Below are 25,297 nucleotides of genomic sequence, written 5' to 3'. Positions count from 1 at the left end.
CCCCTTGCATTCCCCCAAGGGATGTGGCTGGAAGGTGGGCTTGGGAAAGCACAGTGGCCTGGGTCCGGGTCACTCTGCTTCCCGTTGCTGAACTTGGGGGGGGGGTGACCCTCACTGCCATCACCAGAGGTCTGGAGCATAGGTGGGTTGTCCCCTGGCCCTGCATCCTAAATTGACTCTATGTCGTATGAAGCAGTACAGTACTTCTTCATGCATACTATAAATCTGTTGCCTCCTAATTTCCTGATGCGGCCCCAACTTTTGTATTATGTGAAGGTGAAAATAACATTTCCTGTTTGCTTTCTCCACATCACTCAAGATTTTTACAGACCTCTATCATATGCCCCTTTTCCAAGCCAAACACTCCCAGTCTTTTTAATCTCTCCTCATAGGGAAGCTGTTCCATATCCCAATCATTTGTATTTCCCTTCTCTGTACTTTTTCCAATTTTAAATATCTCTCTTTTTGGGGATGGGGGTGTGTGACCTGCAGACTATGCTGAAAGCATGGGCATACCATGAATTTATAGTGGCATTATGATATTTTCTATCTTATTCTCTATCCCCCTGCTAATGGTACCTAACAGTGTGTTTGTCATCTTTTTTGACGGCTGCTGCACTCCATTCCAATGATGCCACAATCTCTTTCCTGAGTTGTAATGGCTAATTCAGACTGCATAATTTCATATAAAGAGTTGGCATTAAGTTTTCCAAATGTGCATTACATTACCTTTATCAACACTGAAATTAATCTGCCATTTTCTTGCCTATTCTACTGTTTTCATGAGATCTCTTTGTAACTTTGCAGTCTGCTTTGGAGTGAACAATCATGAGGAATTTTGTATTGTCAAGCAAACTTTTATCCCTTCACCAGTTTCCCCTTTTTTCAGGTCATTTCTGAATATATTTAACAGCACTGGTTCGAGCCTGTACATATTTGGGGAAGAAAGGCACCATATACAGGCAAAAGTGTTATTGTTTTAGCTTTACTTGCAAATTAAAGCCTAATCCTTCATTGTTCCAAAGAACAATGCAACCATGTGAAGCCTCAGCAGGATGGGCTTGATTATGTAGAACAACTTGTAAGATCCAGGCCTAACACTGCCTTTTCTTTTTTCTTTATAAGGGGAGAGAAGTTTTGACTTTAGAACATACAACCTGACCAAACACACACCCACACACGAAGAGAAGGAAAACCATTTATAAATGTCACCATCCAATGTCTTTTCAATTTAACTGAAATAAGATTATCTACACATATCTATAAATATCTACAAGTATCTACAATGTTTGCAGATATGACTCTTTGGTTGTTTTGCCTTTTTTTTCTACACTGCAACTATTATGAAAACAAAACCAAAAATGTTTGTATAATCTCTGAAAGGAAAAAAATAAATATAACAATGTCATTAAACAAAAGCTTTGGCACTAATCAATGTCCAGGTAACAAATCATAGTGAAAACTCTGAAATAACAGCGACAAAGCAACAGGGCATGTCAGAGAGCAGTTTCCAGCTGGCTAATAATATGCACAAGTCTATTTCACATCAGTCTTTTGGGGATGTTATTATGGTGTAGTGGGACACAAAATTTCACAATTCACTGCAAATGTCAAATAAAAACACATGGTTCTTCCCAAACCTTCACAATTGATCCAGAATTTTGTAATGAGAAAAGTTACAGAAAATAGTCACATCTGCCTGTATTGCTTCTTGATAGAACCTCTTGTTGAAGACTGTCTGACATAACATTGATCTTAATACCGGGCACCTTCACAAGGTCCCTTTTCAAAAAGATGCCAAGAGAACACTGGGATTTGCAATATAAAGTATAAATATGGATGAATCAGAGGATATAAAATATAACCCAACTCTTTCCACACAATTCTGTGGAGCAGCAAGAGGAGGAGGCACTTATAAACCCACAGCTGTTAAATCCTTCCCTAAAATCCAGGACTGCCCCAAGAACTGGTGGAGCACCAAGCAAGACCAAAGTCTGGATATTCATAATGTGTGGCTGGAGACATATGCCAGAAGCTAAATTTGGGGAGGTGGGCCCTCTTCACAGGAAAACCAACCTGAGGGAAGACATAAAAGGCACTTTCCAGATGAAATAAGGGATGCCCAGCAAGCAGCCGGTAGCACTAGGGTCACCATGGGACGGTAGCTCTGCTAGATGTAAAGGGCCAGCCCTGAAAAGTATGTTGGGGGAAGAGACCACTGGGCAATGCACTGTTTGCTGCAGGACCAGTTTGTTGGAGTTCTCCTCGCCCACAACCAGGACCCCTCTGAGAATATGCGAACATGGCCCAAGCTTTTTTTCTGGCTGTTTCAATGACCTTAATATCAGTTTTGAGGGCAAATAAACCCGCAGCACTGTTCCTGGCCTTCGGCTGCGCTGGCAAGCTGAAGGCCACAACCTGCTGCTTGCTGAGAAAGTTGCCCCTGACAACCTGCTGGGCGATGAGAGATGGGCCCGGGGAAGGCTGAGCTGAAGGTTCACCTGGCAACAGGAAACCCTCCCTCCAGGCTAGGCCCTCAGTCGGGGGAGAAGGTCCAAAGCCAAGGGAGCCCCATCCTCCCCTTCAGTAAGTCCCGTCACAGGCTGATCTCAAACGGCAGGTCCGAGGGGCGCAGCTGCCCAGGGCCAGAGGCGGAGCCGGCAAGTGTCTTTGCAGGGGCCTCGGGCGAGTCGCTCCCGCGCTGGCACCGCCCCTGAGCGGCCTCCCGGGAGGAGAGGGGCCCGGCAAGGAAAGTTCCGTGCTATGGGTCAGGAGCGTGGAGCGAAGCGACGTGGCGCGGCCAGCCGCTGGGTGAGCCGCTCCCCGCAGCTAGCCGGGGCGGCTGGGAAGAGCCGAGCGCGCCGGAGAGGCGCTAGGGGGCAGCGCGGCGCGGCGCTGGAGTCCCCGCCGGCCCGGGAGGGGGCGCACACCATGCAGGGAGCGGCCGCGGCGGAGGGTTACCGCGGCCCGTAGTCGTAGCTGGGCGGCGCGCCCGCCGCGGAGTACACGTTGGCCGCCGGCGGGCCCATGTGGTGGTGGTGGTGGTGGTAGCCGTGGCCCCGGATGCCGGGCAGGGGGTAGGGCGCGGCCCGGCTCTTGGCCCCCAGGTAGTGGTCGTAGGCCGCCGCCGCCGGGTACTTGTAGGGATGGTGGTGCAGCGGCTCCGAGGCGGGCGGCTCCAGCCGCAGTTCGTGGTGCGGGGGGCTGGGCCGGCTCCCGGGCGCGCTACTGAGCGGGACCAGGCCCCCCGCGCCGGGGACGGGCAGGGCCGGGCTCAGCACCCGCGACATGAGCTGCTGGTGCGCGGGGTCGGCGTGGAGAGGCGTCCCGCTGCCCGCGTCGCGCTCGTACTCCCGCCGGCTCTCCGCAGCGTCTGCAACACCGAGCGGGCAGAGCAGCCGGTTACCGCCTGGCCGGGGCCGCCCGCGCCCGCCCTGGGGCTCGCTCCCAGCCCCTGGCATCCCCCGGCCAATGCCCTGCCTGGGAGCTAGTGACCCACACTCCCAGCCCGCCCGCCCGCCAGCCACGGAGTCCCCATCACGCAGCCAGACTCCTACCGGCCTCCCTGGGAGCCAGCGACCCCCGCTCCCAGCCCTGCCGCCTAGCCACGGCTCCCGGCAGCTTCCCTGCTCCTCCCACCGGCATCAGTGTTTGGGGGATCCCCCGTCCTCCAGCTCCAGACCCCGGCACCCTGGCTGAGCCTTAAGAGTTCCCTGACACCCAACACCTCGCCCCAGCCTCCTTCCGGAGCCGCCAGGGGTCCCCCAGCCACAGCCACAGCCCCCCTCCCTCGCTCTTAGCCTGCGCAGCGCTTCCTTCCCCTGGAGTCGTTCTCACGCACTGAACCCATCTCCACCCCACCTATCACGCACACACAGGAATCCAGGAGTCCTGGGGCATTCGGTTCCCCCGAACGCAGGAGCAAGGCTGCCCCCCCCCCCCCCCAGCACCATGAGAACCTCCTTGCAACACCCCGTGCTGAACACCGCTCAGGGGGAGCCCCAGAACCTTTCCAAACTGCCTTGGAGCAGAGCCGACGGCAGCCCAGCGGCGGCGCAGACTTTGGGGCGGCTCCAGATTGTGTTGAAGATGGGCGGCGGGGGGGGGGGGGGCACAGACAGGGAGCTGTAGGATTTCATGTCCCCAATAAGCTGTATCGCACTGCTGCGATCTGCAGCAATAGGCCAAAGTGCAGCAGTTACAGGAGCGTTGCTGCAGCACAGTGAAACTTTTCCTTAGAATTTTCTTCCTTTGGAAGGCCAAATGCCGGCACCCCAACTCATGTTTAAAATACCTGGGCGCTGAGATTGGGGGCGGGGGCGGTTAACACAATCTGTCCTGTAACTTTTAGTCTGTACTAGGCCCAACAACCACCTCCAAGGAAGCTTAGAAAAACCACCTCTCTCTCTACCTGTGTGTATTTTTTCCCCTTTAACACCATCACGTAAAAAAAAGCCTTCAGTTCATTTCGATGCAAAAAATTAATGTTGTAAAAGGAGGGGGGAGAGGAGAAAACCCAGGGAAAAAAGCCCTAGGAAGAAAAAAACAATCCCAGTGATTTTTAAATGAAGTGTTTAAACATTGTGTTCAACAGAAATCTGTGCTCCTGGGACAATACATTCTGACTGTGATAAATAGAGCTGAATTGACTGACAAGTTTGTACAAGCTTGAAATTTTTGCAATTGTGTAACACTAAACAAATACAGACTTCTCTTTATTTTAATAGACCTGCAGTGTGCAGGGAGAAAGGCCCCTGGTTGTCTTTGCAGTTGTTTACTCTGTGTAATGGAAAAAAAAATCAACGAAAAGTTCCCAGTGTGTATGCTTAAACCATGCAGTAGGTTAAATACAGCTCCTGAATATTATACCAGTTACACTGAAAATATAACCGGCTTGCTTCTTTCAAAAGAGCAATGCATGAGAAGCCTCCTTAGGATCTGTGTGATTGTAGGTATGTAAACTAAACATTTTGTCAAAATGTCTGAGTGGAGGAAACTAAATATGGGAAACATACTAGCCAAGAGGATGAAATATCCTATTTTTAATTGGAGGGAAATGAAAGTGTCAAGTAATTTAGATAGCACACTCACTTACTACAGTAATGGGTGTTTTTAAAATGCTTGAAAAGATTAGATTAGGCCCAAAATGCATGGGTTGGTTAAAAAGAAAAAGGTAAGATTTAAAAAAAAATCCCGAGTTATTAGTAGATATGTGTTAATTTTTGTATGGCAGAATTATGTGGATTTAAGCATTCCTGTTCTGCCTTAAAACAAACCAGCAGTCATGTAGCACTATAAAGACTAACAAAAATTTATTAGGGGATGAGCTTTCATGGGGCAGACCCACTTGTTCAGATCTGGGAATGGAGGTGGGTCTGCCTCAGCAAAGCTGGTCACCTAATAGGTTATTTTATTAGTCTTTAAAGTGCTACGTGACTGCTGGTTTGTTTTGTGAAAATACAGACTAACAGGTTACCTCCGCAACTTTTCTGCCGTGTGCAGGAAAACCCAAACCGATACTGCCTAAGCAAAAATAAATAAATAAATAAAACAAAAGAAATTAACCCCAGCAGTTTTAGAGCCCTTATCAGTGGAAGTAAAACAACCAGAAACTCCCCAGGACTCCCCCCCCCCCCCCCGCCCCCGCGCAGCCAGCACAAATGGTTAAGCTTAAAGGAAAATTTCCAGCTCCTCGGCTTTGATTAATTATTAATATCACCCATAAGAAAAATACAGAGGATATTTCTATGGCGTCTGTATAAACTGAATAGTAACAGAGAGGGAGCCGTGCTAGTCTATACACTATCAAAACAAAAAGCAGTCAAGTAGCACTTTAAAGACTAGCAAAATAATTTATTAGGTGATGAGCTTTCGAGGGGCAGAACCCCTTCTTCAGACCATAGCCATACATAGCCAAATATCGAGTCTGTTCTGGTCTGGCTATGGTCTGAAGAAGTGGGTCTGTCCTACGAAAGTTCATCGCCTAATAAATTATTTTGCTAGTCTTTAAAGGGCTACTGGACTGCTTTTTGTTTTGTGTAAACTGAAAGTGCCTGAAGTCTGCGACGATGGAGGAAGCTCACCTTTCTCAGTCCCGTTCTGATGGGCAGGAGAAGACACTGGATTCCTAGACCTGGCAAACGCACTCATGAGAGGAAGGGCCCCAGGTCTGTGATTCCTGGGCCTGGATGGAAAGAAAAGCAGAGGAGCTGTTTCAGTCTAACGCCCTGTTTCTTAAACTAGGTTTCCCAGAACACTGGTGTTCCCTGAGCAACTCTCAGGTGTGCCCCACCCGCGTGTTTGGAAAAATAATTCAAACTCTATTTTTTCCGTATGAAAACCAGATCCACTGTTACTTCCTCATTGCGATGATACCTGGTTAAATCACTTCGTTTCGGTTTTGCTCTATATGTTGCTCTTTGTGGTTTTGTTTTTTTTTTAGTCTGAGGATAATTTTCGAAGAAAATGTTCATAGCTGTTATACATAAAAATATTATTACTTGGTGTTCCCTGGGCTCGAAAAATTTAAGAAACACTGGACTAAAGGCTCGGCCTAGGCATGGGGAAATTAACATCGCTCTGACTAGCGGGGCCTTATCACTAACTGCAGTGTGCCAGTAGGACCCCATCCCTCCCCACTGAAGTCAAGACGGCTACTCGGGTGCTGGAGGTGAAGCGGATGCTTAAGTCCCTGGCTGACTGGAGGCCTGACTATGGCTCCTAAAGGACAGGAGACTTACCAGTCTTCTGGGTCACAGTCTCTGAATCCTTTAGCAAAGGGGTTGCTGGCAATCTTGAGTTGTGTGATCTGAAAGAAGTGACAAGGACTTTAGTGGCACTTGCAGTTCTTTCCCCAGAGCCCTCGCCTACCCCTTTCAGCTGACTTCAGGGGGCCAGAACCCAACCAACCTGCAGTCCATGTAAAGGAGAGGGGCCAAAGAGCATGTGCAGGCCTGGCCCTCCTTAGAAAATTGCGGGCACCAGCCGGTTTACAGCCGCCTTTGCTTTGGGCTACAGACATGTGGTTTCCCTCTGCTCGCAAATGCAGAATTGTATGCTATCTAATACGAGTTCAAGGCGAAGGGAGAGGCAGCCCGGGTCTGCTGCTAAAGCTGGGTAAATGCACTTGTAAGAAAATGCCACATTCTAAGGGTCACCCCCGGAGCAGCTAAGACAAATCACTGGATAAATCAGACTTATGTATTTATTTCATTCGCCAGGGAGAAGGCAGGACATTTTCTATATTTGAGCAAATCCGCGGATAAAGTATGTGATTGTGAGTTTCCGGAATGGGTTGAAAAACAAACTTTAAGCCCCTCAGTGACAGTTCCAGCCTTAGAGGTCAAACTGATAGAAAGCAGGGGAGAAGGAGCAGCTGTCCTCAGCCATCAGGCAAATGCCAGCTTGGAAGGACTGGGGGAGCCCCTTAAAGGCGCAGCACCCAGCTCGCAGCCCAGGCGCCTGTGGCTACGTGGGATTTGGAGGGTGTCCGAACAATAACGGTGGCATTTGTTTTTCTCCGTGTCACTTTGTTTTGTTTTAAAGCAGGGGACGATTGCCGAGGGTGGGAGCTCCGCCCGTGTCTCCCTGGGAATAGGTCCAATTAAAGTTAATAATGAAAGAGGGGAAATAGCAAATAATAGGTAACAAACTAAACCTTCGCACAAGAGCACAAAGGTCCCGGGCGTGGCATTCTCAGCCCGGGCTAAGAGCACGCAGAAAGCCCCGTGCTTTGCAATTCTCCGTGGCTGCGATTCGCTGCCCCGCCGGACACGAAGCGAGGGCGGCTTGGAAACGCGGCTGGATTTGAGGTTAGGGGATGCGTGTTCCCAGCGAACAGACCCGCACTGGCCCAGGCCGAGAAGTAAAACAGCAGATTTGTCCAAACAAAGCTGGAGTGACATTTCGCAGCGGGGAGGCGGCGGTTTCCAGCGAGCCTGGGGCTCGGGTTGACATCGGCAATGATGTCCCTCTGGGCTGGAGGAAGTTTTCTAGGGAGTTAAAGTTGCAACTCCGCAGCTCCCGCAGCTTCCTCCGAGCGCAACAATGTAGCGTCGGAGCGGGGCTCCCCGAGCGATCGGATTCCGGGCGAAGTCACGCAATGGCTTGAGCAGCTGGCCAGGAGGCGCAGAGGACATCTCCCTCCCCAGCCACCTTCCCCAGCGCGGCTGGAGGCTCCCAGACCGAGGCGTCAAACCCGCCCCGCCCCACCCCGCTCAGCCCTCGCAGGGCTGGCGAGATCTTCCGCGCTGCATGGAAAGGCGGCCCTGGGCTTCAGGGAAACAGGCCAAAGCCGCGGCGCTTGTCTCTGCTTCCCCCACAAAGGCAAACCCAGGCCGGCTCCCGCGGCCGGTGAAATTGACGTGTGGGTCGGTGAAATTGACTTCAGCGGACTTTGGCTCGCGCCCCACCTGGGCTGCAGCTCAGAGGCGTGTTTATTATTTCGTCTCCGGTCTCCCGGAGGTCCCTTCGGATTGTCTCTTCAGGCGGAGGGACGCTGCACTCCGCTTGCTTGCGGGGCGGCTGTGCAATAATTTAGTGCCGGAGCTGCTTGCGCGCGAGTAAATCAACGCTGGGGCTGGAAAGCGAGTTTCCAATGCAAACAGCGATTTCTCGGCAGTCCCTTATAAATCACGGCGATGGCCGCTGGACTCGCCCGGCGGTGTGTTTAAAGGCTGTATATTACCAGTCCAGACGCGCGTGCGGGTTAGACTGACAGTTCAGGCACTCAGTTGGGTTTGGAGGCAATGGTCAAGCCAAAGCCGCGGAAAGGAGCCGCTGGGTCAGAATCAGGGGTCGGTTGGGAACGGCAAATGTGGTTGTTTCCTCCCAAGGCCTCGGTCATTTCAAGCGGCTCAGCCTCACGCATTTCCCCGCTGCCCCTCAGCTAAGCCCACAGCACGGAGTTGTACTGGCTAAGCTCCCCCACCGGAAATCCTCCTTAGTCTTTTTCATACGGGGTGAGGCGAGATGTGCAGCCCAGCTCTGGGGACCCTCCAGCCGCTCCCTCCAGCCCTCATTCCCATTTCAGGCGTGGCTGTGGCCCCGATCGGGGGGACAGGACTGGACCTCTGAAGGTCCCTTCCAGTGCTTGGCGCTAGCTATGCCCGAAGCTGTCCCAGACCTTCCTTCCAGCATCCCAAATGCCCCCTGGAACTGTCACTGGGGGCGCGGTGGCTCGTGTGTTTCCTTTTCCTCCAGCTCTAACTCGCAGCCTAGGGAGAGACAGCAAAGCACCGACCCCCTCCCCGTGGCTTTTCCAGGGGGGTTCAATCCGTTTGGTGAAAAAAGCGCTTCCCCAGAGAGCCGGGCCGCCGGCAGTGAGCTCACGTCCCTGGCCTTTCTCTGCGTTGTGCCTTAAGTTGCTTCCAACGCGTCTTTGGGGGGGTGGGGTGGAAATTTGGAGCCGTCCCGCTGAAAGGGGGTTGCGTCCCCCCGGCTCCCCCTTTGCCCCCCGAGCCCCTCTGTTTGTTTGTGCACCCGCAGCGTTCCCATTGGCCTCGACGCCCTGGCTGCTCTGAATTAGCTCCCCTCCCCCTGCCGGGCCCCCATCCATCACGGGGAGGGTTTGATGGATGAAGTAGCGGCGGGGCTGCGTCTGGCTAATGAGCTCCAGACCCTCACCCTGTGGTTCTGATAGGCGGTCACCGCGGTGAAGCGGGTCTCCTCGAACACAAACGTTTTGAAGTTCTCCTCCGCGTACTTCTCGCTGTCTTTCCGGGGGTCCACGTAGACCACGTGGAACCGGGGCTGGTATCTGTGCATGGAGTTCAAAATGATCTGAATGATAAAACGAGCAAGGAGAGGTCATTGAGTCAGAGCCTGGGGAGGCCAGCGCCGCGCGGGAGGGCCGGGCAGGCGGGCAGCCTGCAAAGGGGCTCCCGGGGCAGGGCTGGGCTGGGCGGGGTTCCCTGCGCCGGAGCAGCCGGGCGGCAGGTCCCGCGTGGGCGCTGCGTGTCGCATGAGGGGTGGGGAAGGAGAGCGGAGTGCTGAGCCGCGCCCCCCTCCCCCCAGCGGCGGGACGAAGGGGGCCGGAGCTTCAGGGAACCGGGCAGGACATCCCCGGCCGCACCCGAGAGGTGGATTAGGCCGGGGGCGGGGAGGGGGCAAGGGGCTATGAGAGGCGCCCCAGGTGGTGGTTAACGCCGGGCCCGCGTCTGTCCGCCTGGCCCACTCCCTGTGCCCGAGGCTGTCACTGCCCCCAGCATCGCCGCTGGCTGAAGCCGCTGGGGGCGATGCAAGGAGAGGGGCTATTGGGCCTTAGGGGGGCAGCGAACGGGGCGTCAGCACTGGGTCTGGTCCAAATGCGACGTCCAGAAAAAAGCGCAGGGCCCGATCCAGCGCGGGCCCCTTGCGGCGCTGGGGACACCAGCTCCCGCGCTGGTTCCACTGCGCTCCGCGGGGGGGGAGGGGGGTGTCCTTTCCAGTGGGCCAGGCACGTGCTGAGGTTGCCACGTGCCCTTCTCCCCCTCCAGGGCCCCGCTCGTCCCCCTCCCCCCCACTTACGTGCCCATTGTCGTCCAATAAATTGTTGGTCAGCTTCAGTTTATCGAAGGATACGATTTGTTTCATCCACTGGGCCCCTTTCGCCGGAGAGTCTGGGTGATAGTGAACCCTCCCTGGGGTAGCGGGGTCCGCTTTGCCGGCCACCAGCCAGGAGGAGCTGTGGAAGGCGTACCTGCAAAGCAAAGGCGAGGCGCCCTCAGAGCCACGCCTGGGCCAGGCGGTGCCACCACGTGCCTGGGAAGCCGGAGTTTAATCCGAATTCCGCAGGGCCAAGTCTTTCAATGGGGCGCGCACGGGAGGGCGGATCAGACTCAGGCTCAGTGATGCAGGATCGGGTCCAACGGGAAGGCTAATTAGGTCGGGCCAGAGGCTGAGCATCTTGAGGGTCCCCGGGTCGCACCCCGAGCGGGGAGCAGCGGCACCGTTGTCACCAGACTTCGGGGTGGGGTTGCCGGGCAGGAGTGCAAATGCCATTATCCGGGATTAAGGTGAGTTTTTCTTCCCCGGCAGTGTCTGTGGCTCGCCTGCGCGCTCCCCTCTGGGATGGGGATGCGGGGAGGCGGCGCTGCTCAGTTACACCCGCACAGATCTCTCCTCAGCTACTGTTTGCCTTAAATTCTGTGCGTGTGAGGGGGTGCAGGGGGGGTGCCAGTGGGTTCCCTGCAAATCCTGATCTGCTCTGGCCACGCAAAGCGCTGCTGGCAGTTTCCACCTCGCTGCAGAGCTAGCGGGCCCAACAGACCGATCACCCGAGCTCTGACAGCCGCCCCAGCCGAGCGAGCCGGTGGTGAAACTCCGACCTTGCTGAGAAACAAACCCCTTCCCCTGCCTCCCTGGTGCAATTCCCCGACAGGAAACATTCTGCGTGCCCGGGGAAATGGATCGCGACCTGCGCGGAGCGAGCGGGGGAGCCAGCCACGGTGCCGGCTACAGAAAAACGTGGCAGGAAACTCGCGGCCGAAGTCAGGTTCAGGCCTTAAGCTAAAGGCGAGAATTTCCGGGCAGTCCAATAGCCGGACCCGGCGGGCAGCAGCCTGGCTTCAGTCTCGCACAGTCCGCGTCCAACAGGACCCGGCCAGACAGAGATCTATGCACGTGTTTACTGTAAGGGCCTGTGTCTGCACAGGGGGGATCACACCAGGCTGCCGCCGGGCAGAAACAGGGCTTTAAAAGAAGATACTCTCGATTGGACGCTATAGATCCCGCGTCCCCGGGCGGGCGAACGTCTCTGGAGCGCCCTGGGAAGCTGGAGATCTAAATATTTACATACTCCACACCGAGGTTCACGGGCCCGGTGGCTGTTTGGCGTCCCGATCTGAAGCGAGGGGGAATGAGCCTCTCACGGTCTCCCTGGCAAAGGTGCTGCACCTCAAAGGGCCCAACTGCTCTGCCAGCCGTGTCTTTCCGAGGTCGCCCTCCTCTGCCCCGCTGGGAGCAGGGAGCGCGCTGGGAGAGGCTGGGCGGGTGATTCTCCGGGGTGCTCCCAAGCGAGGACGGGGGGAGATGGTGGCACCGGCTCCTGTTGCGAGCTCGTCTGGGCAGCCCCAGGGGCCCCCTGGGGTCTTTGCAGAAGGCGAAAGGTGTCTCTGATCCCCTCCCCCCCGCGGCTTGGAGTCAATAGGACATTTCTAGACCGAGCCAGCGCTACGAACCCTCCCCGCCCCAGCTCGCTGGGCCGACGGAGACGAGGGCCTTGGCTCCCCGCGGATGCGGGTTAGGAACCCGACTGTCAGCGCCGCGTTTGCCGGGCCGAAGGGAAAGGGTGATAACCCGGGCGTGTTTCTCACCCAGCAGTGTCTCACCCAGCACACCTAGCAGGGCTCAGTTACACCCACAGACACTGGAAATCCTACACGGGGGGCAGCGAGTCCCGCCTGGCCCAGAGGCTGGGAGGGCACTTTGGGGTGATAGAGAGAGATCCAAATTCTCAGGGCGCGACAGAAACCTTTGCACCCACAGCCCCGCGCCCCCGGTGACCCTCACACCACATCCGCAGCCCCCCCGGTGACCCTCACCCCCCATCCGCAGCCCCCCGGTGACTCTCACCCCCCATCCGCAGCCCCCCCGGTGACCCTCACCCCCCATCCGCAGCCCCACCCCCCGTGGCCCTCACCCCCCCACCGCGGAGGCCGGGATGCCAAGCCGGGGTGACGCTTTTTTGTTACTAGTCCGGCTCTGTATTTTAAAACACGGACCCCACCCCCGCCCCACCGCCACCGGCAGGACTTGGAGACCCCCCCTCCAAGCCGTCAGGCCGCCACAGCCCATTCCAAGCAGGTGAAGCGCTTGGGAGCCAGATCTAACCCACCAGCCCGTCCCCCCCAGCCCAGACTTAAAGCCCGGCGGGAGGCGAGCTGGCTCCCGGCTAGAGAAGACAGCGCCGCTTCTCCTCGCCCTGGGCCTCGCGGGGTGACCTCGTCCCAGATCTAGGAGGTTTGAAAGGCGGGTCGGCGGAGGAACTGCCGGCGGGGGGACAACGCGGCTCCTTCGCCGGTCTCTGCTGAGCCGCGCAAGCCGGCCTGGACCACAGCTGCTCTGTACACGAGCTCAGCCTTTTCCCTCCTCCACGGGGAATGACACCCAGCTGCCCTGCCCGGCCCCAGCGCCCGGCAAAGCTTTTGCCCCGCTAAATCCGGGAGCCTCGTGCCCCTGGCCTCACCGAGGGCTTTGCAGAGAGGGACTCCCGGGGCTGCCCCGGGAGAGGAGCCTCATTCACGAGCTGGCTGAAAATCCAGCGGGAGCTTTGCAGCCCCGGGGGGAGTTATAAAATCTCCCCCGCTCCGCACCTTGCGCGGGGAGCGTGCCCCAAGGGAGGGCTGCGGGGTAAGGATGGGGGGCGCTGGCCCAGCGCTTCTGCCTTCCCTGTGCCAAAGCCCGCTGGGGTCCGGGGAGAGCCCCGACTCTGCGGTGCGCGCTGAGCCCGGGAGACACCAAACGCGCTTCCCGGGGCGCCCCGGGGAAAAGCGCGAGCTACTTGCCGGTATCGCTTGTCGTCCACCGGGACAAAGTCCATCAGCAGCATGTAATCCGCCAGTGGGTCCATGCCGAAGAGCTTCACCTGGAAGGTGGGGAACATGCGCCTGGGGCAGGAGAGAGAAACCACAGGGCGTGAGAAACCCGGGCGCGGCTCCGCTCCAGGCCCGGGAGCTTCCCCGGGTCAGACAAAACCCGCCCCCCTCTTCGGGCTGGGGCGCAGCGCGGACTGGCCGGGCGTGGGGGGGATTTAGAAACAAGGGTCTATATGACACGTCTGGTGTGTGTTTATGGTACATCGCGTGTATATGCAGGACCAGGTATCACCCCTGGAGTGCGTGTTCAGGTTATATACAGGAGATCGTCTTATATGTAATATATCGTGTGTAGTGTGTATATATCGACACATACACGCACCTGCAGAATTATATATTACATAGAAAGTGTGTATGTGTATATAGACATGTACTATCGATAGACAGATCCAGAGATCGATAGTGTGTGTGCACAGTTTCGACAGACAGACAGACAGACACACACACACACTTTCATCCCTGTACCTGGCCGAGCTGGAGGACTTGACAGGGTTAATGGTTTCAATACTGGGGACTGGGAGCAGCTCAGGGTGACGCTGAAAATGCAGCAGTTCTTCGGGGAGAGGCCGGTTTCCGACTCGGCCTTGGAAAGACCTCGGGGCCCGATCCTGACCGCCCACGGGGGCCCCCCTCCGCCCCCACTGACCCACCAAGCTCAGCCCAAGGACACGCGGGAGTTTTCTGCCGCCGTTGGCCGGGTGCCCCCCTGGAGCCGGCCGCGCTCTGCTCCCTGACGCCCCAGCGGCAGTCGCGGGGCACAGAGAGCAGAAGGGAGGGCTGAGAAGTTGGGTTCCGTCCCAGATAGGGCGGAGGGGGGCGGTTGGCGCGGCTCCCAGCCGCTCACAAAGCCCCTGCGCGTTATCTGGCGGCCGGGGGGGTCGGACATGCGCCAGGCTGGCGGACAGTCCGAGCGCCTCTCCGGGTAGCGAGTTTTCCCGCCAGGCTGTGCACCCGGGCCCGGTCAGTTTCCTGGGGCTGGAGTGCGGGGATCCCCGGGGAAGTCGCTCCACCAACTTGCCCATAAAACCTTGGGGTGAAGATTCCAGCCCGGGCCGCTGATTTCGGGGCGCCTGACCCTTGCTGCGGCCCGGCCGCCAGAAATTCCGTAGAACTCAGCCCGGCGACCCAAGCGAGCGCCACGGGGCGGGTCTTATTTCGAAATAGGGCTGGCGTGTGCACAGCACAGCCGTGACGCCCTGCCCCGCTCGAAACCCCGGCTGCGCTCACCCCCGCTGCACACACACTCACTCACACCAACTCACACTCACAGACACACACACAGACACACAAGGGACCCGGCAAGCTGCAGGGCCGCCGCTGCTCCCTGACACCTCCCAGGAATTTCTCCCCCTTCACACTCACTTTGCTCCGCTCCCTGAAATTAAAGCAAGAGCGGTGTGAGTGTGTGTGTCTGTGAGTGTGCGCGCGTGTCTGAGTCTGAGTGTGTGAGCACGCTTGTGCGTCTGCGTGTGATTGTGAGTAATTGTGAGTGTGGCTGTGTCTGAGTCCGTGTGTGCGTGCACCGAGGGCTCTGCATCCCTCTCTCTTCTCTGGGACTAACCGGCCTGGCCCTGGACCTGCAACACTGGCCGGGGAGACTGGTGAAAAACGCCCTTTGCACCCCCGACCAGCGGGGCAGAGGATTTCCCGGGGGTCACGCCTGGCTCCGCGCTCGCGTGGGCCGGGGCTGTGTCACTCGGGGTTCCAAAGCGGCTCCCCAGCTCCTGCCGCGACAATGGCTTGGAGGACTCCGCGGTACCCCCGCCCCCCCCCGCTCAGCCAGAGAGGTGAACACCGGCCCACGGCCACACGTGCTATTCCGCCTCGCCCGTGACCTCGTCCGTCCTCAGCCTCGGCACGCTCCCGAGCACGCCCAGCCCAGCCAAGCGGACCCCCGCCCGGCAGGCCAGCGAGAGCAGGGCCGGGGCCCGCCTGGTTCTCTCTCCCGCAGGAGCTAACGGAACCCCGCGGTAGCTTCCCCCGCGCACCCGAGCCGGGAACCGGCGCACCCAGGGCCTCCAAGCCCGGGGAGCGCCCCAGGCCCCTCTGGCGCCGGTTACCCCGAAGCTCGACGGCCCCAGCCTTTGGCGCGGGTCCGGGCTGGTTTTTCTGCTGGCAGGAAGGGCCCGCGGGGCAATTTGAACCCAGCGGCCGGGGGATGCGCCGGCTCCCGATCTCCAGCGGAGCTCAGCTCGCTCCGAGCCACCGGCCCGCGAGCCGCGACCGCCCCCGGGGCTGCACCGGGACTCCCCGGCCAGGCGATCGCCGCCTCGCAACGCGCCGCGGCCTGACAGTCTAGTCAGTTTCACGGACACTGACCGAGGCTTATTCTGAGCCGGCCGCGAGGCCACGCGCAGCCCGGGGAAGGCAGAAGCCCAGGGGAGGCTGCAGGCCGGCCGAGACACCCCCGGCGGCGCTTCTCGGGGTTCCCAGCTCCCCGGGAGGCACAACATTGTCATATCTCACTCAGGGCTCGCCAGAGACCCCGCGCCCGCCCTCTACTGAAAACGATTTAAACCCCATTAACCTTCCCGGCGGTGTTTCTTTTTGTAAATGGAGCTTTACACAAACAATTTAGGCTGATAAACCCCAGCTAAGAAAACACAGGCGGCCGGGCGGGCGCACCAGTGAGGCCAGGAACAGGGCAATGCCGGGGCTACCTGCAGTCTGGGTTGCGCTATGTGAACGCCCGTTTTACACCTCTGGCTCCTTCGGTAACCCCCGAGCCCCGCTTCATTTGAATATCCTCTGGGCACCTGTGACGCTATTAACAGAGCATCCGAGCCGCTCGCAACCCGGATCTCTCCCTCTTGCACCGCTGCCCTGGAAAGTGGGAAGGTGTTTTCCAGCCAGGCTGAGCTGAGAGCGAAAAATGTCCTTTGCCGCTCGCAGGAAAAGGCCTCCGCTGTGACTTGTTTCCAGGGCCCGGAAGATAACGGTGCCACTCAGGCATTTGGGGAAATAAAAGGCACAAGCCGAAGTAGCGCCGTATTGGGCCACCCGGGAGCGAAGGCCTCTCCAGCAGGACTGGAGTCCAGTCCAGAGCCCGGTCGCTCCCAGGAGCAGGGGCTTGCTCCGGATAAGGCCCCGGGCGCTGAGCTGAGCAAGGCCCGGTGGAAATGCGAGCAAGGGCCGGGGCGCTGCGGTGCGGCGAGACCCGGCTCCTTTCCCGGGTACAGAAAATTCAGAAACCCAGATCTCCCCTGCCGGCCTTGGGAAACCCCGCAGAGCCACAGCGCGGCCGGCCTGTGCCGGGAAGCCCGCAGGTTTCCTCGGGCCGCCTTGGCTGCAGCTCTGGGCCACCCGCAGCTTTTCCGAGACGGGAGAGTGCCCCGGCTGAGCCGGCACAGGGACTCCGGCCTCAGGAGCGACCGGGGCAGTCAGGTCAGGCGGGAACGTACCAGCCCCGCCTGCAGACTCCGATGGCGAAAGTAAAACCCCCTCCCCGCGGGTTGATTGCCCAGCAGCGCCCGGGGGAAAAGGCCGCACGGAAAGGGACGCGCCAGGGGTTGCAGCCGCAGCCGCAGCGGGGAAGGGTGTTAGGAGTCCGGCGGGGGACCCGGAGAAGGCCCGGGCCCCTCTGCCGCGCTGGGAAAGGAGACGCGGCTTGTCCGGCCGCAGCAAAGCTACAGCCGCGCAACGCGGGGCCTGGTTAGCGCTTTCGCGGGGGATCCCACTTCACTAACAGGCCCCGCCAGCATCCTGCCCCCTCCCGGGGAGCTATTTCGTTAGCTGCAGCCTATAGCTGGGGGGGGGGTCGCTGCCTTCCTGGCCCGCCATCGATCCGGCCCTCCCCGGGCTGGTAAACTACCCGCTGCAACAGCGAGGAGCGTCCCCCGGCAACGGGAGGCTGGATTGGGCCCTGGAATTAACAGTCTCAAGGTCGGTAGCGTGCGGATTCCGGAGGGACACCCGGAACGCACCGCTAGCGGCTTAGCTGTGGGGAATCTCTTCGGGAAGCGCTAACCCAGCCCACCGGCCAGCTGCTTGTGCCCCAGAAATGCTTCTGCCCAGAGGTGGGCGTTAAACCGACCCCGTCAAACTTGTTCGTAAAGAGCATTGTCCTCCAGAAACAAGGCTCATTTTAACCCTGGCGTCTCAGAGGCAAAGGCCCTTTCAACGGCCCTCACTTTGACAGCGATCACTCTCTTTATCCGAGTCCTCGATTTAAAAACAAACCAGCCAGCCCTACGCTGTCCCACTCCCGATCCGAATCCTAGGGGTTCGCTGGGGGAGTGGTAAACATTCGACTGCGCTGCAAACATTCGAGAGCGCTGTAAACATTCTAATGCGCTGCAAACGTTCGACTGCGCTGCAAACGTTCCGATCTCTCCGTTCTTTCGCAGAAGGCCCAAAACTTTCGCTCCACAAGGACACTACGAATTCTGCCCCTAAAGCAGGGCCGGCCTCAAATAGGTGAAATCCTCCTCGGTACGAGAGGGCAGCTCGCCCAGACCAGGGCCTATTTCAAATCGTCTATTTTCTTCCGAAGACGGCAGCGAAATAGCCGCAGCCGGGAGAGGATTTGGCTAGCGAACATTCCCAGGGAATCCACCTCCTACGGGAGCCCAAGGAGCCCGAAAGCGTGCTAGGCCGGGGGAAGGCCGGCGTCTCCTTCGCCCGGGATCTAACCCCTCAGGATACCCGTGAGCTGCCGAGCCTGCCGGGGTCACCGCCAGGCAGCTCCCGCTCGCAGGCTGAGAAACCTGACGATGCTTGAAGCGCGCCGGTCCTAGGGAGCCGAGGAAGCCCCGGGGTAGGTGGAAGCCGGGATCGCTGGGCTGACAACTCTCCCCTCCTCACGCCGGCTCCGGGCCGGGCTGGCTGCGCGCCCTCCGGGCAGAGGGCTCCCGCTGGCACCCGGCCGCCCTCCTCTCCCACGCCCCCGCGATCGCAGGCTCCGGCTGCGCGGGGGAGGGGCCCGCAGACAATGCCCTTCTCTTCCCCAGCCCGAGCGGCTGTGTTCAAGCCCGGGCGCCCCAGGGCAAAGAACCCCCCCCCCGGCCCCGGCCTGCCCCTGCCCACCAGCGGGGAGGCGTCACTGACCTGCCGGCCTTGGTGACGATCATCTCGGTTCCCAGCTGGTTGAACTCGTCCCACAGCGCCTTCATCTCCAGCTGCACGCTCACGTTGGCCACCTTGGGGTTCTTCTTGACCGGCGCCTTGGCCGCCGAGCCGCCGCTCGCGGGGGGCTCCGGGCCGGGCGGCGGCTGCTCGGGGCCCGAGGCCGGGCCGCCGGCGAAGGGGTAGCCGTGCTGGTGCGGGTGCTGCTGGGCCGAGCAGGGCTGGTAGTGCGGCGGCTCGGGCTGGCCGTAGGGGTCCCCCGGGGAGGGGGAAAGGTGGTAGCCGCCGGAGGCGTTCAGGCTGCTCAGGCTGTTGGCGGTGAAAGCTGCAACATCGCAAAAATGGGACAGCTGGGTGAGCCAGGGGCTGGAGGCGGCTGAAATCATTCCAAAAACAGGCGGTCAGGGCTGCGCTCCGGCTCCGGCTCCCGCTCCCGCTCCTGCTGCTCTGCGCGCCCGCGTCTTCGCGGCGCTCCCCGGGGCGCCCTCCCTCGCCCAGCCCCGCCCCGCCTCCACCCCGGGGGAACTGCTCGGCCCCAGCCTCGTGGCTCCCCCGGGCGCGCCGCGCTGGCAGCAGCCGAGCCGGGCTGAGCTCTGCGGAGGGCCCCGCCGCTCCCTCGCTCTGCCGCAGGTAACGCGCAGGGGCCGGAGCCCTGGCGACTGGATTGGCGCAAGAGCGCGCCCGTGGCACGGCGAGCCCGGCAGACGCGCTGGCCGGCCGCCCCGCAGCCGACCGGCACCGGAGAAGCGAACCGCCCGGCCCGGCCGCCAAGCAACCGGCTTAGTCCTGGGGAAGCGCCGGAATCTGTGTCCCACGCGTGTCACCGCGCACACGAAAGAACTGGCCTGGAGTAATCCGCACCAGGGCGGGAGTGCTCCTGGGGCCACGCGTGTCCCTCCGCGCGTGTGCGCCTCAGCGCTACCCTCCTGTACCCCCAAACACACACACTAAATACACACTCTACACACAAACACAAAGACACACTATACACACCAACACATAGGCACATACACTAACCACACACACTACACACAAACATACACTTACGCTAAACACACACTACACACAAACATATACACATACACTAAACACACACTAAGTACACACTACACACACACACACACACACTCGGGAAGGAGCATTTTCCAAGGCCCCCCCACGCCTAGCAGGCCGCCTGCTGGAAGACGCCCGCGGGCCGGTAATTTTCAGCCCTTCTCCGTTTGCGGCTGGCTGAAGGATCGGGCCCGGAGCTGCCGGCCACGCACGGCCCGCGGAGCGCAGGGCGCTGGGTAAGGCTCCCCGGCTGGTTGCCACTCGCGCGTGGGACGCAACAGCTTCGCGGGAGGTGCCGGGTCTCCTCGGAGCTCCTGGGCGCTGCCTGCCGGCGGGGGCTGCTGTCCCAGCCCTCTGGGGCTCCGAGCGGCGCCGGCCCGGCCCAACTCCAGGCAAAGGGCCCCGCTCGCGGAGCGCCAACCTCTCCGAGGCCTCGGCCCTTCGCGCGGCTGCTACGGCTGAGTTCCCGCAGCGCCGGGGGCCGGGGCGCGGCGCTCCCCGAGTACTCGCCCCCCTTGCCCGGCTGACGAGCCCAGCCACAGCCCGCAGGCACGTCCCGCTCTCCGCCGGCTTTGGCACCGGGCGCTGGGGCTGGGGGGGGGGGGGGGCCCGGGCCGCGGATACGCGCCGCCCCCAAGCGACTGGCTCCCGCGCCCAGGTGCGGGCTGCGCTCACCTTCCATGTCTCTGGTGACGGTGCTGAAATGCATCCTGCGGGGCTGGGGGCCGGCGCGGCGGGGCGGGCTAAGGCCACAGCTGGGCTCCTCCAGCGCTTCCTTCCCCGCGTGCTCGGCGGCCGCTGCAATCAGAGAGGCGATACTGAACGCGTTGGCCTTGGGGGACAGGGGGCTGTTCTCGTCCATAGGGGAGACCGGGGCAGCCGCCTCCCCAGCCCCAGCCCCGGCCTCGCCAAGCGCTGCCCCCGCTACCGCGCCATCCAGCCGTGCCCTGCGCGGCAGCTGCCGGGGGGGAATCCGCCGGCTCCCGCCGCGTCCCCCGGGCGGTGTGCGGGATTCGCTCCTCGCCTCTCTTGCTCCCGCTCCTGCCGGCGGCGGGGCGAGCGGCCCCCTTAAAGGCGCCCTGCCCCACTCAGTGGCTGCCGGGGGTCACATGGAAAGCCCGGGCGCTGGCCCGGCGGAGCGCGCCGAGCTACTGCTGCCGCCGCCGGCAGCCTGGCAAAGGGCTGGGGAGAGAGGGAGGGAGGGAGCCGCGGGGTGGGGTCGGGGCAGGTTGTATTTAAATGGCCCCTGTCAATCAGGGCGCGCAGGCTGGCGGGGAAGGGGGAAAGGAGCTGAACGTCACTGCGGATGTCCGGTAGCGCCCCCCCCCCAGCCCCGGCCGGTCCCAGCGGGGCGAAGCCGCCCCATCGCTGGGGTGGGGGTGACCCCTCGCGGGCTGCGGGGCGCCGGGTCACGGCACAAGAGCAGAATCGGACCTGCCCCCTCCCAGCCCGGGCCGGGGGGCTCTGCTCGCCTCGGCCTGGGGGCGGGCCGGCCTCGCAGGACCCTCACCCCCCGCGGGACCGGCGGCCGCCAGGACGCGCAGCCACCAGCGAGGCTGGGGAAAGGCCCGGCTGGGGGGGAGCGGCCCCTTCCCCCGGCCTGCCCCAGCCACCCGGCGGGGATCTTAGCGCGCCAGCGGGGCTCTGAGCTCACTCCCAGCCCCCCCCGCCCCGCCTGCCAGCCCCCAAAGGCGGCCCCGCGGCTGGCTCTGGGGCACGCCCGGCGCAGGGTGGGAGCGGGGCCCGCGCGGCGGGCGGGGGGATGAACCTGCGCGGCGGGCCGGGCTGTCATTCTCTGGCTCAAGCCGTAGGCAGAGCGGGGCGGGGAGTCCGCGCCAGCCCCCCGCGCCCGCCGTGGGAGGCTTAATCCGGCGAGGTGGAGAGAGAAACCTGCGCGAGCGGCGGGGCCGGCCTGGAACTGGGCTTTCGCCCTCCGCCAGCGCCGCGCCGGGAGGCCGAGCCGGGACCCAGTGTCGCCTTTCACGGCCCTGACAGCCACAGCCAATGTGCGACGCGCTCCGCGCTCCGCCCGCGGGAGAGCTCCGGGCACGCTGTCCCCTCCCCCTGGCGCAGGCCGGGGCGCCGGACCCGGGAGGCTCCAACCTGCCGGCGGATCGCGCCCCGAGTCCCGCCCGGTGGCTCCTGGCTGAGAGCCCCCGTGCGGCGGGGAATGCGGAGCCCCTCCCCAGCCCACCCCACCTGCTCGCCCCGCGGTGGCACCGGAGGGCGCAGCGCCTGGGCAGGGGCTCCCCGCCACGGTATAAGCCCCGCAGGGCGCGGGAAGCTCCGGCGGCGCAGGGGGCTGACAGGTGACCGCCCCGAGCGCAGCCCGAGCGCCTGGCGCCTGGATGCGGCCAAATAGGCACCGAGAGGAGTCCGGAGCCCGGGCGCGGGTTTGCCCCGCGGATGCCCCGGCTCGGGTATTACTCCGGGCCGGGGTATTTCTGCCCGCCGCTGCCGCTTTCCCGGGCTCATAGCTGAGCCACCCGGGGAGGCGGGATCCCCGAGAGCTGGCCGGGAGGCGCCACACCCGTTTGCGGGCATCACCTTCAGCACAGGGCGCTGAGAACGGCGGCGGGACAACGGGGGAGCCTCCCCAGCCGGCCCGCTCCGAGCCCGGGGTGTCGGTGTAGGGGGCCGCGGGGGTAGAAAAGCCGCCCGGCTCCCTGGGGCTGAACGGAAAGCGCAGCCCGTGTGCCCAGCCGGGGGAGCGAAAGAGAAACCGAAAGAGCCTCCGGGCCCCTCTCCCGGGCGCTGCCTCGTCCGCGTCTCTGCCCCACGCTGGTGCTTCACCGCCGCCGTCCCTGCGCGCTGGCGGGATCCCGCCCTGTCCCGTTGCACGCGGCGCGGGGGCCCGGCCCGCTGCGTTCTTTGTGTCGGGAGGACCCTTACCGCGGAGCGGGGCCCAATCCCGCCGGGTCAGGGCCTGGCTTCCGCCAATGCGAGCGCCCCTGTAGAGACTAACAGAGGAGCCTTCCTGCGGCAGGTCCGTTCTCCGGACCTGGAAACCCCTTGTGCAGGTTGGCCCCGTTGCTGCTCGGCTCTGAGCGCTCCCGCCCGCTTCGCTGCTTTGCGAGTTTACAGAGGAAAGCGGCTGCGTCCCTCTGCCTGCGACTGCGGCCCGCTCGGAAAGTGGCGGGTATGAAAAAACCTGGGGAATAGCTATTTGAAAGGACGGAGCGTCCTAACTCCCCCAGCAGGGGCTGGAACACGCCGCAGGAGAACTCCAGCTCCCGGGCCGGGCGACAATGGACTGAAATGTTCCACAAACGCCTTGCGCCGCTGCAGAGGGAGGCAGCGGGCCTGGGAGTCCTGCCGAGCGGACACGGTTAACCTTGGCCTTCCCGGAGAGCTCAACCATCTCGTGCATTGCAAGGGCAATTCCCCCGCCTTTGATGTTTGCAGGTGTGGGACGTGGCCTACTTAAACTGCTTCACCAGCTGGTCCTACCCCGGACCGGCCCCCACCCGTCCTAGAGAATCCCCGGGGCTTCCACCTTCTGCTCCAGCCGCGCGAGGCTGATCTGGAGAAGTGGCCGGGCCCCGAGAGCTCCCCACCTAACACGTTGTTTTGTCGGTCCTTGGAGTGCTGCGCGAGCGCTGGCTTGTTTGGGTCGCGTCCAGATTAAGGTGGCGCCGCTCTGGCACCATCTGAGGAGGGGCGTCTTCCCCCCAGGCTCACGACCCACAAGTGTCCCCCTCTCCGAGGCGCGCAGGACGGCTGGTGACCTGGTCCGAAGACAGGCTGCGGGACACTTGTCGCTCACTGTAGTCAGCCGGCGGTAGCGCGTTTCAGACCAGACTCTGGTGCTGGGAGATTGTGTACAGGGCGCCACGGGACCATTGTCCTTTTTCACTCTCCCGCGGACGCCCCAGCGCGGCTGACGCTCAGAAGCGAACCTGGGGCCCGCGGGAAATGAGCAGCAGCCGGAGACGGGACCCAGCCTCCTCCCTCACTGCCGGCCGTGCGCCCCGGCTCGCCCTGCACCCGCGCTGCGCCAGGACGCCGCCAACCCCGGGGGGAGAAAGCCCCGGCGCTCAGCCAGGCCCTGGAGGTCAGGAGCCCTTTCACTGGGCCCTGCTACCGCCCAGCCGCGGCCTCCAGCTCAGACCCGAGACCCCCCCGCAGAGCTGCGCGGGCCGCGTCCCGGCAAAGAGCAGCCCACGAGCGCGCGTCCCCAGGCCTGGCCGCCTCCCGCGATCTCCCGCCGGGGCCGGGGCCTGAAGGTTACACCGCGGCGCCGGGTCACTTCCCCAGAGGGGAGGATCGGCCCCTTCACAAACCAGCGGGACTCGCCCCGCGGGCCTGGCCGAGGGCGCCGATCTCCGGAGGAACCACCCCCCGCCCCCAGACTGCTTAACCCCGCGGCCGGCGTGTGCCTGGGAAGAGCCGCGCACCAGCTGCGGAGCTCCCGCTCGGTGGGAGTAAGCCAGCCGTGCAGGTAGGGGCGGGCTGGGGTGTGCAGCCCGGGCGGAGGTAGGCCTGACCCGGCGCTGCACTCCTGTGCGGCGCGTGTCCCGGCCCGGCTGCTCCCCCGGGGACTATCCTGGCTGGGGGTGAGGGGGGGGCCACGGGAGAAGCCTTTGCAGCAGCCAGCGCTGCCCTCCGCCTGGGCGCTGGTTTGTGAATTCCGCTCGGGCCCGTTGGGCAAAACTTCTTCCACCGGGGACCTATAGAAGTCTCGCGGCGGCGCTTTCCCTCTGGCCCGGCGGGCGGCGGCTCAGCCCCCGGCTGCGCTCGGAGCTTCACTCTTCGCCGTTTCCGGGCACTTTCCCCAGCACAGCCGCCTGCGGCTCTGCCTGCTCCGGGCGCCGGGAAACTGCCGGGAATCGGTCCTAGCTGCAACCAGCGCGCTGGGACAATCCGGGAGGGCAGAAGATCCCCCCGGCCCCGGCCCCGGCCCGTTTCCGAGCTCAGCTCTCCCTCCCTTTCCTCCCCAGACAGCTCCGGGCTGGGCCCTCCCTGCCGCGGAAGGACGGGCTGCGGCGGGTGCACCGAACCGGAGGGGGGTTTCTGCATCTCTCAGCAAACGCCGCTGTGGGAAGCAAGCGAGGGGAAAGCTCAGCAGTGCCCGGCTGGATGGACCTTATAGTGCGCAAAGCTCAGCGCACCTGAGCGCCCGGCAGCTGCGTAAAACCACTGGGCGGGGAGCCGGGCAGGCGTCGGCCACAGGGGCTCCAACAGGCGGGGCCCGGGTTTACCTGGCCCGATTTCTCCCTCTTCGACTTTCGTTTGGTTGCTGCCGCCGTGGCTGGCGGGAAGTCACCGGGGAGCCCTTCCCTGTCCCCTCTGGCGCCCGCCGCAGCTCGGGCCGGACGCTTCCAGCCGGGATCGGCCCGCCCAGGTACTGTCCTTCCTTTCATGTCCCGAGGTGACGCCCCAGCCGAAAGCGGAGGCTGGCCCGTCCGCCTGGCCCCGTGTCGGAGAGCGGTGGGAGGGCCCCTGACACCAGGCTGTGCCCAGCTCCCGGCTCCGCAGGGGCCCCGGCGGACGCGGCTTGCGAAGTGGGGGGGAGAGCGACACCGCAGGTGACTTATTTTGCGCATTTCCAGCCGGCGGTAGCGGCGCTTGGCGTGCGCTGCAGCGCGGGGGTTTGCGGCGTGCCT

At 61.8% G+C, this 25,297-nt stretch overlaps 1 protein-coding gene across 5 annotated transcripts; it reads right to left on the bottom strand.

Moving 5' to 3' along the window:
- Positions 1 to 512: 512 nt before the first annotated feature.
- On the bottom strand, positions 513 to 21,715 carry TBX1 (T-box transcription factor 1). Of its 5 annotated transcripts, none has more exons than XM_075012676.1 (9): positions 21,582 to 21,715; positions 20,367 to 20,489; positions 18,621 to 19,014; positions 13,485 to 13,586; positions 10,507 to 10,678; positions 9,625 to 9,780; positions 6,741 to 6,808; positions 6,084 to 6,184; positions 513 to 3,373 (listed from the first exon to the last, which is right to left on the bottom strand). In XM_075012676.1, exons 2-9 carry the CDS (start codon positions 20,398 to 20,400, stop codon positions 2,958 to 2,960), a joined length of 1,443 nt encoding a protein of 480 aa, XP_074868777.1. In that variant the 5' UTR covers positions 20,401 to 20,489; positions 21,582 to 21,715; the 3' UTR covers positions 513 to 2,957. The 5 variants fall into 5 exon arrangements, with proteins under 5 accessions (XP_074868777.1, XP_074868776.1, XP_074868778.1 ...); XM_075012675.1 differs by having other exon boundaries at positions 21,460 to 21,644; XM_075012677.1 differs by lacking the exon at positions 21,582 to 21,715 and adding an exon at positions 20,620 to 20,830.
- Positions 21,716 to 25,297: the final 3,582 nt, after the last annotated feature.

The sequence above is a fragment of the Carettochelys insculpta genome, chromosome 18, assembly GCF_033958435.1.
Source record: "Carettochelys insculpta isolate YL-2023 chromosome 18, ASM3395843v1, whole genome shotgun sequence".
NCBI classification, from domain to species: Eukaryota; Metazoa; Chordata; order Testudines; family Carettochelyidae; genus Carettochelys; species Carettochelys insculpta.
Note: the sequence above shows the minus strand (reverse complement) of the source record. Positions and strands in the feature narration are given on the sequence as shown.